At 39.8% G+C, this 13,435-nt stretch overlaps 1 protein-coding gene across 4 annotated transcripts in view; it reads right to left on the bottom strand.

Moving 5' to 3' along the window:
* Positions 1-9,430: 9,430 nt before the first annotated feature.
* C4H4orf19 (chromosome 4 C4orf19 homolog) overlaps positions 9,431-13,435 on the bottom strand; it is a 40,258-nt gene continuing 36,253 nt past the window's right edge. For 3 of the 4 annotated variants that reach the window (XM_058804098.1, XM_058804100.1, XM_058804099.1), the window contains 2 exons: positions 12,889-12,936; positions 9,431-11,794 (listed from right to left, as the gene is read on the bottom strand). In XM_058804098.1, the coding sequence (XP_058660081.1) occupies positions 10,861-11,794; positions 12,889-12,920 (966 nt within the window). In that variant the 5' untranslated portion in view covers positions 12,921-12,936 and the 3' untranslated portion in view covers positions 9,431-10,860. Of the gene's footprint in view, positions 11,795-12,888; positions 12,987-13,435 lie in introns of those variants that run through there. The other variant, XM_058804097.1, reaches the window with a different exon arrangement.

Here is a 13,435-nt window from a genome sequence, read left to right on the forward strand (position 1 = left end):
TCATAAGGTAGGGAATGAAAAATCCCAAGTGACAGGAAGCTCTTTGCAGTTGTTTCCTCTCAGCCTGTGTCCGTCTGTGATACTACAATGCTTAATTTGTTACATTATGTTCTCATAAATTACTGTGATCTGTAAAGGGCATTAAAAATGGGTTTTGCTATATGAATAGTTTGAAGGAGCCTTGAAGCAAGTTGTGGCTAGCTGACATGGGATTATCAGTGTACAATCCTGTTTACATGTTTGGGGTTTTTTATTATTTCAGTGCTCCTAGCAGTGTCACATGGAGTCTGTTTTGAGCTCTGTTTTTGAATTTCAGAGGTTGATATACAGCTGTGTTTTATATTGAGAATGTTAAAAAAAGAAAAAAAATTTAAAAGTCCTTCCAGGCCTTAATCTTCAGACAGAATTGAGACACTGCTGCTGCTGAAGCTTCTGGAAATTCAACACACTATATGGGTCTCATTTTCAGGAATTTTTGTTTTGTTCTTTTTTTCTTTTATGTACAAATTCTTTGTAGTATGTGGAGTACACAGTTTTTATTAGACAATATGTACATACATTGAAATACAAGAGGATTACTGTATTAAAGTTTGAAAAATCCTGTTATAACTGGACTGACATAGACAAGTCCTCAAAAGAAACACAAAGAATTTATTTCAAATGGATTTTGTTTTCTTCACATGGATTAATTCTTGTATTACTTTTCCCCACTGCAGGCACTTCATTTTTAGTAAAGAATTATTCCAAAATTCAGGATCTTACCTTATGCTGCTGTAGCAAAATAGTTCAGGGAGCTACTTCAATGTTTAATAAAATCTGATTTTACTAGTAAAGAACACAGAGCCCATGTGCAATGTATTTATGAAACATGGTAAGGATTAAAGCATTTCTTTTGCTTCTGAATCTCTGTATGAAAGTCTCAGTTGAAAGCATGCCACAGTGTACCTGGTTTGTCATTGCCATTTTCTTTCTGAGCTATATGCCCGTTTTTCACATACACAGAAACTTTGACAAAATTGGTACCTTATATGGTCCCTGTACTCCCAGGTGTGTTGTGTCACTTGGTGAGTGTCATTGCAGCCAGCTGCTCCCGTTCTGGGGGAATGCTGAAGCACAAGTGTTTTCCTGTGTGCTTTAGTCTGCAGATGTTGCAGCTATGCACTATCTGAAATGACCCAGCCTCCAGTATTCCTGCAGAGGGTGTGTGTACAGCTTCAAGTGGGGAGCTCTTATGAGGCTGCTGGAGTGATGGGGCTGCCACTTTCAGTGAGCAGAGCTGAACTGAAAGACACAGAAGAGGGAAATAGGCACTAAAAGCATGATAAGAAATTACAGAAGAAAAGGGTGCCAGATAGATTTGTTGTCTGGTTGTTTTCTTTTTGGTTATTTTTTCCCCTACAAATGAATTGAGCTTTTACTTAAGTGCATACTTATACAAAAATCATGTGGGTTAAAAAGATGCTTTTTAGATTAGCCTTGTCTGAAAGGGAGGAGGACATACGGTCTGTTCTGGCTTGGTAATGCTGAAGGTGCCTACTGGGTTGGAATGTGAAACTGCCTCCTAAGGAATTAAGTTTCCTGGTTGTTTAGTGATCATTGAGGACTTCCAACTGTGACCTGTAGTATGAAGTATGAATCAATTTGTATCTATTAATTTCGGGTTTCTAGGCACTTTCTTTTTTTTTCCCTGCTAAGTGACTAATGCTGCTGCTAATGGATAAACAAGGAAAGAGTGGTTAAGTCTTGGCTATCTAATATTAATGAACAGCATGTAAGACTTGGACAAATAAAAATGGATTGAGATTTAATTTTTTTCTCAGTGTTTAGTGAAATCCTGTATTTTTGGGATTTTGTTTGAGGGAGGCTAGGCTCAAAATACTGGCATCTGAAATTTCCACTTGTTGATTTCTTTTTTTAATTTTAAATACTTTTCTCCAGTGGTAGGGAGCCTGCACTAAGGTGCTGCTGGTTTTTTTTACTCCAGCCATGACTGGATGTTACCTCTTGTTCTGGATGCTCCCTTTTGCCTCCCTGAGGGGGCTGGCTGATTCTGGAGCTGCCATTGCACAGAGCTGGAAAACACCCTGTCAGCCTTGGAGCTTCCTTCCTGGCAGGTTGAGGTCATCTGCTGAGGCAGAACTAATAAAAAGATATGTAGGGCTGGGCCAGGATAAGGAAAAGGAAGCTGAACAGTTTGGGAAGGCAGAAATCTGTTGCTTTAACTTTCAAAGAAAAGGTAGGAGAGATGCCAGGCTTGTAGTGCTGGAAGCAAGAAGGCAGAAGCCTTCAAACAGACATCACTGTCAAGATCTGAAAGCTCTAATGCTGTTAGAGTAAGCAGCTTCCAAATTATCTGTGGCTCCCAAATTATCTGGAGGAAAGGAGTGGGTTGGTGGTGTATTTTGCCACAAAGTTTAGATAAGTGAAGCCAAGTCCCCTGTGGCATGGACTTAGTGCAGATCCAGTGACGTGGGTAGTGCTTGGCCATCTGTCTCTGTATGTCAGGCCTTGTGTGGGGTCTGTGTCAGTCTCTAGCACCTGTTGAAACTGAAACGCCTCTTAAATTACATCTAGGCAGCCTCTAGCACTGCAAAGGTGGAGTGTAGCTGCAGCTACAACACAAAGGAGGATGTATTAGCAAATGCATTTTTTTGTCAGTGTAACCCCTCAGTTTTAGATGTGTAAACCCTCTGATGCCCCCTTCCCTTGTCTGTTTTCAGTCACTCTTCCCAGCCCTGTCCCTTTTGGGCTGCAGAGTTGTTAGAAGTGCAGCAGAGGCAGATGGGAGGCACTTGTGCTGGTACTCCACCATTGTGGGGGTGGTTTTGAAATGGGCCTGGGGAATAGAGAGCATTGGATTCAGGACACTTTTCCTGGCTGTCAGCATGGAGCAGAACAGCGGCAGTAAGGCAGCTAACAAACCTAGCTGGTACCTAATGCAGAGGGACAGGTTTGGAGAGGCACTGCTCGGGAGGGCAGGTTCAGAGAAGAGGCAGCAATGGGAGTGTGAAACACTTGGGAAGATTGACTGAAAAATAGTAGTGATAGGGCAGAAGCAGTTGAGATGAGTCTCTGAACTGCTCTGAATAATTGATTTTTGTTTTGTGGGTGTCATTAGATACCCATCTAAATACTCAGATGATAATATGGTTTCATTTTCATATTGAATAAGGTATTTTGAAATTACCATATTAAAGTAGTATTTAACTATAGGTCTTCAATATTTATTTACAGTAAGAATAATTATCCAATCAAATCGGCAATCTTAGGAGAGCCCTAAAATAAAATACCCATAAAATTTCTCAAATCTTGTTTTCAAAGGACTCTACACATATATATGATTAGAGAAACAGGAGTGCAATTTTTCTGTCAGGTGCAAGCAGATTTTGTGTCGAGTAACAATTTCATACTTGCTGGCAGCAGAGGGAGCTATGAAGCTTTTATTGATAATTCAAAAAGGTCGGAGTGGGTCAGTGTAAAAAAAGAATGAAACAAAAAAATTTGAAAATGTCCCGATTTAATGGGAGGTCTGAGGGGCTTCATGGGGCTGGGGCAGACCTGTGGCTAGTCAGGACCCAGCAACTCAGCCCCTCTCCTGCCCTGCAGTGGTGTGGAAGTAGCTGCTGCAGTTATTAAAAGGAACAATGTAAACTTCTCTCTGAGCCAAATTTTTAATCAAAGCAATGAGGAAGAACAGGATCTGTGTGTCGTATGTCAAAACAATAGCAGCGTGCATCGCCTGGTAATTAACACTCGTGCATGAATCTGGAAAAGTCATTCCCCGTCAGGGTGGAGTATGCATATTCTTTTGTAAGGCTTTTGATAATTTGTCTTGCTTTTGATTAATGCTGGATCTCTAGTATGGTTGTTTTTTTGCAGATGCTAATTGGATGAGTTTTTTATGTAAGTCTACGTAAGCAGCAGATTAATGAGTAAAAGATAAACCATGTCACTTTTACCTACCAAACTGAAATGTGCCATTAAAAATCTGTAATATTTCATCTGTTCTGGAGACTTGTTCCAGAGAAACTTGTACTACTTCTTGCCACAGCAAAATCTCTGTAGTGCATCTTGTATTGGCATCATGGTTCAACGCCAGGCAGCAGCCAAGCCCCAGGCAGCCACTTGCTCACTCCTGTGCCAGTGGGACTGGGGAAAGAACTGCAAGGGTAAACACTGGAAAACTCGTGGGCTCTGATGAAGACAGATGAAGACAGTTTAGTAGGGAAAGCAGAAGCAAAGCAAAACAGGGAATTATTCACTGCTTCCCATGTGCAGGCAGGTGTTCAGCCCTCCCCAGGAGGGCAGGGCCCCATCATGTGTAACAGTGACCTGGGAAGGCAAACACCATCACCCAAACGTCTCCCCAGTGAGCATGATCTGTGGTGTGGAATCTCCCTTTGGTCAGTCCAGGCCCCCTGTCCCAGCTCTGCTCCCTCCCAGTTTCTGTGGCACCTCCTAACTGGCAGAGTGTGAGAAAAGAAAAAAAGTCCTTGACTTGGGATAAACATGACTTCCCAAAAAACCAAAACAACAATGTATTGTCAATGCTATTCTTATTCTGATTCCAAACCACTATATTCTGAATCCAAGCACTCTAACAGCTACTGAGAAGAAATTAACTCTACCCCAGCTGAAACCAGGACAATTGAAATTAAGGACATTTGCATGGATCTATTTTTTTTTTCCCTGAGGATTTTATGAAAAAGCTAATCTGAGGAATGCCCCTAAATTATTTAATGCATTATTTTTGGAGGAGGATCTCAAATAAGAACTAAAGAGATGTGAGATGGAAACAACCTAAGTTATTAATTCTTGGCCAGATCCCTATGGTTTGTCCTCAAATACCCAAAGAGAGTTTTAATCTCATTCATTTTGCTCTGTAGTTATCTTGCCTTTGTCACTTACTTTCCTTTCATTTTGCATAAGTCTAAGTAAATTACTTGGTACTGGCTCCAGGTATTAAGAGCAGGGAGGGGATAGGATATGTGATCACAGATTATTGAAAATCTGGCCATGCTTGAGGTTAAGGTGAATAGCTGAGGGTGTTGCCTTTCTCCTCTCTGCTTCTGCACCCTCATAATATTCAAGCTAATCTCTAGCTCAGAGTAAACAGAAGGGAGCTTAATGAGCAAATAAATGACTTAAACTGCTGTCTTCATGTGACATGGTTTTCTTGTGGCATTGGTTGAGTACTTAAGTTGCCTTCAACCTGACATAATGTTGGGATGCTGTATTTCCTGAAAGACTTCTGAGCTTTTTTGTTTTGTTAATGAATGAGAGGTTTCTCAGTTATTAGTGTGTAGTAATTGAGCCATGAATTAAAGCAAAAACCTGTTAAGTCCTGCTTATAATAATGTCAGTCAAGATTCAGAGCAGAGAATGATGTAACCTTGATAGCTTTGATCACAGTCATTGTGAGGTAACAGCTTAGGATGTGTACTTCAACAACAGAATTAGAAACAAAATCAAGAGAGGTGATGTTTTTCCTGCTTCTTTGAGAGAATCCTGTTTTCCAAACTAAGTTGTACAAGGGAGTATTTATTTTCTCTGACTAAAGGAGAAATAGGTAGGGAGTGGGGGAGTAGCTACATGTAATAAGTTCTGTTGTGAAATTGGACTAAGCATTTAACAAAAAACACTTAAAAAGTTATTGCTGCTTATGTTAAGACATTAATTTGCTATAATCTAATTCAATTTGTATTACAGAGTCCAAGATGCACATTTAGATTCTTCAAAACCTTCAACAGTTCATAGTTTGAAATGGAAAAAGTCCCAAAGGAGATGGGACAGAATTTGCAGAAGTGGTCAGCAGTCGTACTGTTTTAGGGGCAGGCAGAGTTTCCTGCTTTCTGTTTACTCAATGAGTTTGTTCAAGGATTGTCTGAGCTGAAGTTTAGAATTGTGAAGGTTCAAGATGAAGGAAAACTTAAAAACAAACCTCCTGGAGATGCCAAGTAAAATTGGTAATGGAGAAGAGAGTCCTAAGACTAATATCTTTAGCAGTGCATGTATGAAATTTGAAGAGCTTGGCCAAGGGAATAAGCTGGGGAGTTTCTGTTTTGATTTAATGATGGTAAGGAAAAAAGTCTCTGCCAAGTGCATTTCATGTTGAAAAGATCAATGAAAAAATTTTAATCTGCTTCTAACAATTACTGTTAAACATTTTGCCATATCTCTGTTCTAAACTGTGGGGCAAAATGTCTGGAAAGAAAGTCTTATTAACAGAATTGTTTAAAAATAGCTTTTAATGTAGAATTACTTTCATAATTTAACTTCTTTGTATATTCAGCGTGTTAAAGAAGTTTTAATACATTTGATTTTGAAGTGATGCTCTTGTGCAATTTAGTGGATTCCAATTTTCATCTACATGCAGGGAAAGATACCAAAATTCCAGAGAAATAATCTGTTAAGATCATTGTTTCAATGTAATTAAAATGTATAATATAGGCATTTGAATAAATAGGTGGAATACCATGTACAGAGACCTTAGTAAATGTTGAGATATTGTATTCTCATTTTGCAAAATGAGATACATTGGTAAGAATTAATCTTTTGGAAAACTAAATCACATTTAGGAAATTGAAACTACAAATACAACATAAGGTCAAGACTAAGTTTTAAAATTTTATTCCCAACTCAGGGTTTCTTGTTTCACCCTTCAAATGATGGTTAAAGTGATATTTTACAGAAACAATCAAATCTGAAATATCTTTTAGGAAAATAAGATTTTCTGTTTCCGAATTTTAATTTTTAATGGGAAATCTTCATAGCAACAGTTGCCCAAACAATTACCTTTGTTCTTTAAAAGGGGAGGAAACACCTCCATCTTTGGGAGGGGATAGAATGTAAGAAAATAAAGATCGTGCAGAAGGCGGTCTCACACCTGAGGAGCTGCAGCTGTACCAATCACCAAAGATTAGGAACAGGCCTGCCCTTAACAGGCCACAGCTGTGTCCAATAAGAAGACAAGTGGTTGGCTGGGTGAGGAGAGAATTGCAGTTTGTTGGCTGTGCTGGGAAGAAGAAGAAGGAGGAGGAGGAGGCGGCAGCAGCAGCAGCAGTAGTAGTAGTAGTAGTAGTGGTAGTAGTAGTAGTAGTAGTAGTAGTAGTAGTAGTAGTAGTAGTAGCGGCAGTGGCAGCAGCAGTGGCAGTAGCAGTGGCAGTGCTGCGGGGAGCTGCCCATGAGAAATCACCAAGAAGGTATGGAACTTTTGCAATAAGATGACAACACATCTTTGTGGAATTTATCTATTTCCAGGTTCCTGCTTAATTGTTAGAACTTTGTTTGCTGAGTTGAAGAATTCTGCAGTGTCAAGTTTGCTTGCAACAAGTTTACTCTTGCTGCATTTTCTCTAGGAAATAACTTCCTTGAGGGTGGACTGGGCTGTTTTCCACTCCTGTAGTTGTATGTGAAATCTCTGCAGTGATCTAAATTTTTTTAATAATCCAGTGAAATCTCTGCAGTGATCTAATTTTTTTAATAATCCTTTTTTTAAAATAATCCAATAACCTGATTTTTTTAATAATCCAAACCTACTGCCAAATGTGAAGGTGCTAAACTTAGTCTTCCTCAATGTCTCTTTGCTTTTGAAAGACTGCAAATTCCCTTTAAGTTGTTACTGACTTTGAAGAATAACAAATAAACCAGGAGCTTCCAAGATGCAAAAACTTTCATAGAAATACCAACTCTTATAATGGTTTCCCATCCTGTTACCTGTTTTTATTGCTACCTATGTCTTCACACTTACCTATAAAGGATTACATCGAGTGCAGAAACACTAATAATTATTAGATATTGGCCAACCATCATCCGTATTATTATTTTTTTAATCAAAGGAGAACTGAAAGACTTAAATGATACTTCATAACTGACCCCTCTGAATGTAGGAAACACAGTTGATTTGTAGCTGAAGTTACAGTGTCTGGGTGTCTTAAAAAAATATGTAATTTTTAACAGAAGTCTTAAAGTAGTTTACTCTTGCGTCCAGTAGCATTTTTTCTCTGTGATTTTCTGCTTTCTCAAGTTACTGATTTTTTTTCTCTCACAATTCCCTGAGCAAAATGGATTCTTCAAGCTGGCAGTGTTGTTTGTGTTTATTTGAATCAACATCTGATGGACTGAGTAATATCTGGTTCTCGCATAATTATTTAAAATCCAATTTTTGGGAGGAAATTGTGTGTGGCATTTAAAAGTTATTTCTTACATAAGTGATTCTTTCACATTTATTGTGAAAATTGTACTGTAATCTGAAAAATAAGAATTCCTAGCATTCAATGGTGTAATGGTAGGGTTGAAAGTCTATAAACACATGTATGAAAGTCTATATTTACACATGTAAACATATTTACATGTGTAAATATAAAATGCATATAAATGTTTTTTTTTTTTTTTTAAATTTAAAAACTGCACTGGGACTTTTAACTTAGCAGATAAAAGAAGTCTGAATATTGGTGCTACCTCACAGGTTTATTTTATGGAAGCTTTCCATATGATGTAAGTTTGATGCCTGACTTTTTTTTCTTTTTTTTTTATTCTGTGAGAGAGCCCTGACCAGTTATTTCCAATGCAGTGAATAGACTTGCTTTATGCTGGGTTTTGCCTCTTGTATTTGTGACAATGAGACCTTGGGCTGCAAGACGTGCACTGTCTGTGGCTCAGCTGCTCTCGTGCAGAGGGTGGCCCATGGCTGCAGGTGCCCATGGAAGAGTTGATTGGTTTGGGTTGTCTGGGCTGCATCTGGGCTCTCTAATTTGTTTTAATGCTTGGGGAGCAAGGTGAGAAACTTGCTGTGATTTCCACTTGAAGTTTGAGCTGGAGCTCAGAAAAATTGAAATGAGTGGATATTGAAAAAAATCAGGTAAGTTTTCTGGGGTGTTTGTGGCATTTCTTTCTTTAACATCCTTTTTGCTTGAATTGTTTTTCATGGTTTGTGTCATGGTGCAGCAAGGGGCTGCTGGCTCCCTGGGGCTGGGATGTGGGGAGCAGTAGGGGTTCCCTGGGGATAGCAGGCTGGATCCCACACCAGTCTGTCCTGCTGCCCCAGCCAGGGCGTGGGGCAGCCAACAGCACAGGGGGCAGGGCCCAGGGCTGGGCTGGCAGGTCTGACCCCGGGGGTGAATGGGCTCCTGGGCCCCAGGCAGGGCAGGGACAGCGGGACTGGTGACACCGAGCATAACTCAGTACTGGCAACGTGCCGGCACTTCCACCGACTCTCAGAATTGTCGTTGTCTTAGAAAGACAAATGGATCTGTAAAACTTTTATGCACTTAGGAGAAGGCTTAGAAGGGCCTATTAAAATAGGAAAGTGGTAGAGAAGTCAACAGTGCTACAATACTTTAAAACCATGTAAAGCTTTTTATTTTACAGATAAAATGTTGTGACACTTGCCTGTGGCTGGATATAGTTCTCTAGCAGCTGAGACTTTGGGTTGTTTTATTTGCTCCTAGGTACTCCTGGGTACCATAAGTGCTCCTAGGTACCCATCCTACTCATTAATGTTTTGATAAATCAAAATCAACGTATACTGTAGGCAAATACACTGTTGGTGCTTTTCGTGTATCTAATGAGGGCTATATCTTATTGAACTTCTTAAATGTAAGTTATATTCAGAAAATGCATAAAGTACAAAACCCACCAGATTATTTTTCATATGGTTAAAAAATTTATTAGGAGTTTATAACAAAAACTTTGAAACCACAAAATTTCAGTATAAAATGTTAAGCATGTTCTATTTCAACCATACTTTTGCTGAATTGGCAGCACCAAATTGGTCTCTATCTCCTTTTTTTCCCCTCACATTAGAAATGCAGCCATCCAAGAATGCAACTGTTTTCTGATTTTATGCTTAATCCAGCTTGGAAGCTTGGTCCCTTTCCTGATGTAAATTTAGGGACTTCAGCAGAGCTGAGGAGTCCACATTGGCTCCTGCTGTTTTCATATAAACAAAACACATCTTGCTGGGGATGTTTGAGACACAATCTGGTTGAAAATTGTATTGGCAAGACAGGTGACGTGCACCTGGAAAACTTAGTGGAGTTCAGAGGTTTCAGGCTGTCATTTTACAATAGTTTTAATCTGTCCAAACTGGTAGGGAATGAATTTTGATCTCTCTGGCCTCTCTGATAGTGTGTGTGAAGTTCTTACATGAGCTACTTTAGCACATTAAACCAACAGAAATTACCCACTCTCTTGGATTTGGCTGGGCTTCTGCTGTTTTAAGGAACTGAAGCAGCAACACTTGGGGTATCAAACACAGTCAAGGGAGAGGTGTGTGGGGAAAAATGATGTTATCATTCCAGTGCCAGGTGCTCGTGCACAGATTTAGGCTTAATCCATAATGGAACCATAGCCGCAGTAAAGTTTAGTCCAAGCTGCCTTCCCTGTTTCATGTTTCAGTAGATCATAGAACTTTGGCTCATTTATGTAGGTTTTTTTCTGCTAATTATGAAAATATGTGGTTTCTTACTCCATGGCTTCAATAATGCTATTTTAAATAATGGGAGTTTACCTGGAACAAGCATTGTGCACAGACCCTCATGAGGAAAGAAAGGAAACACTTGCATGAGTGCAGATGAGGTGGGTGTACAACTGAATATTCTGTGTGGAAGAAATGATGTTTGCCCTCCTCTTTTGGCCCATTGAGAAGAGTATTACCATTAGTCAAGGGAGCTCTTCTGTACCTCAGGCAGTAGAAATTAAAAGGCTGTATAAAGCAGCTGAAGGGACCCAGGTTTTAGTCCCACCTCCTTTTATATTAGCTGTTCATAACAGCTCTCCATGTGTGCTATATATCATATCTGTTCATATTGATCCAGAAATAACATCTGGATCTTACCCAGTGTATTAGAAAGAAACCATCTAGTACTCATCATCATCTTCCACATCTTCTCCTGCTGTTGCAGCTTCCAGAGCAGCCAGAGCTGCTGCAACTTCTGCATCTTCCTCCTCAATTCCTCCATTGGCCTCTCTATTGTTGGTGTGCGTGGGTGCCTGTGGGACTTTGGTAGCAGCCACTGCAATGATACCAGCAGCAAGGCTCTCACTCAAACTTGCAGAGTCTGTTCTAAAAGGTTCAATACTGCTCTCTTTCACAGGCCAGGGTGGGATTGCATGAAGGTCCTGGTCCTGTATTGCTGAAGTACCAGTGTTTTGGTCTGAATGTATGCAATTGACTGAAAAGCTGTCTTTTTCAACACAGTTTCCAGTTTGATTCCCATTTTGAGGATAATCAATATCTGGCAGTTTTATGGTATTGTTTACTGTTTCCAGTGTTGAGTTTCCTTCGCGAAAGATGCTGTCTCCTGCAGACTGGGACTCTGGAATACTGTTACTGGCTGCCTTACTCTGACTGCCTCTCTCTGGGTCAAGCTCTTGTCCAGACCTATTTGACTCGGTGTGAAAGTCTCTGTTGCTGGCTGGAGAAGCCTCTGACTGGCTGGAGGTTCCCTTTTCACTGGATTCTTTCACTGGGCTTGTGTTGGGGTTGAGCATGGAGTGCTGAGCACAGGAGTTGCCACCATTGACTGCAACATCAAGCTTTGCAGCACGCTTCACAAGGCCATCCTCCTGAGAATCATTGCCTCTGTGATTCCTGAGAGTTTCTGTTGTGCTGTTTACTGGATTTTTATTTTCTGTTTTGTTTATCTCATCCTGCTGGAGTTCATTTTTGGGTTCTTCATTTTCACTGTTTTCTTTGAATTTTGATTTATTGCTGCCTTGTTCATTGTGTTTATAGCTGTTTACTTCATGAATGCATCCAGATGATTGTACCTCTTCTGGATCAAAGATATAGCTGGAGTAAGAAAAATTTGTAAAGAAATTTGTAAGAAAAAATTTGTAAAGAAATATTACTTATGATGTTAATCAATATAATTAGTAAAAAAGATTAAACTTCCTTTTTGGGCTGAAAGTCCTGAGGAAGGAGTGTCACTGAACTTTACCTTGGGTCCTGAGAATGAGTTAAACCAAATGGAAATGCTGAATGTGCTGTTGGCTGCTCTCTCCTGGGACTGATCATAGCTAACCGCTGTACTGAGATTCACCAGGAGCATAAGGAGGATGTCGGAGAACTGTGTGCTACTCATTGCTTGTTTCCAGCCTTATTTTTTATTTTCTCTGGGGAGCTGATTAGCCAATGAGTAGTCATAACCTGGATTTTAAATGAATATGTCCTCATACAGTTGCTAAAATATCTTCAATTTTCTCCTGGTGTTCTTCTTTCAAGTCTTTTGTCCTTTTTTTCCCCACTCCTGATTAATTTTCATCCTCTTGCTCTATATTTTCCTTCACTAGCCTCTCCCAGGGCCTCTCTCTTTTCTTTATCTTTCTTTTTTCTCTCATAGTACTGTTTTCTCCCCATTCCTTACCTCTTCTACAGAAGTGGCCAAGGGGCAGCAGTGACCCTCCAGTGGGGCTGAAATGTGCTCTTTGTAAAACTAGCTAGTCCTTCTCTCTAGGGAGACTTTTAATATGGGAATTCTTCCCCAGCTAACAACATTTAACAGCTATGATGGAAGCAAGGAACTGCTGTTCATTTCCATTGCTTGGGAGAAGGGAGGATCTGATCTAATGTGTGCTCCTTGCTCCTCCTGAATTGGGGGAAGCCCATGCTACTTAAATTAGAAAAAACTTTACTAAATAAGAGTTTTCAATGCAACACAATTCCTTTTGTGGGATAGGAATTATAGAAGTGGACCTTAATTAAAGTAAATGAAAAGGACTTTCATAGGAAATCTGCATGCCTATACCTAAAGATGCTGTAAACTTTGAGAAAACTCTAACCTTTTACAGTGGTTAATTAAAGCAACAGGTGTGGGGGTTAAAGCACAGACACACGGTTTAATGCTTTTCTTTTATTCAGTCTAAGACACTCTTGTTCTATTGTACCTTTGTATCATTTTGCAGCACCTGCACCCCATCTGGATTTTCCTTAACCTGAAAAGAGAGAAAGGGAGGGCAAGGGAGAGACAGAGTGAGTGAAGCATTATGAAATTAAAATGTGAGCAACTGCTTTGAAAATGATGCTCGTGTTTAGAAGGGTTTATTAGCTAAAAAAAAAGATGTCTACACAATAAAGGATGGAGCACTGTTCAAGGTCTTCGTAGGTTGTTGTTGAGCATTGGCAATGGTCTTTAATTGGGGAAAAATCTGGGGAGGAATTTAACAATTCTTAGTGATGTACTCTCAGAGTAGTTTCCGAAGCAATTTTATGATTGGGAGAATTGCAAGTCAGTGTATGGGGTGTGAGTTGTTGGTTTGTTGTTTAATTGGGCTTTTTTTCCATTTTATTTCCACTTGACACCTGTTGGTCAAGTTCTCTGCCATGAAATTGCCCAGCTGTTTTTTGAAACAGTAAACTGGCTAGCATCTACCACATCCTTTACTCAGCAATTTCACAGACCAGCCTTGCCTGTGTGAGGAGTTGCCTGCCTTT

Source organism: Ammospiza caudacuta, chromosome 4 (genome assembly GCF_027887145.1).
Source record: "Ammospiza caudacuta isolate bAmmCau1 chromosome 4, bAmmCau1.pri, whole genome shotgun sequence".
NCBI classification, from domain to species: Eukaryota; Metazoa; Chordata; class Aves; order Passeriformes; family Passerellidae; genus Ammospiza; species Ammospiza caudacuta.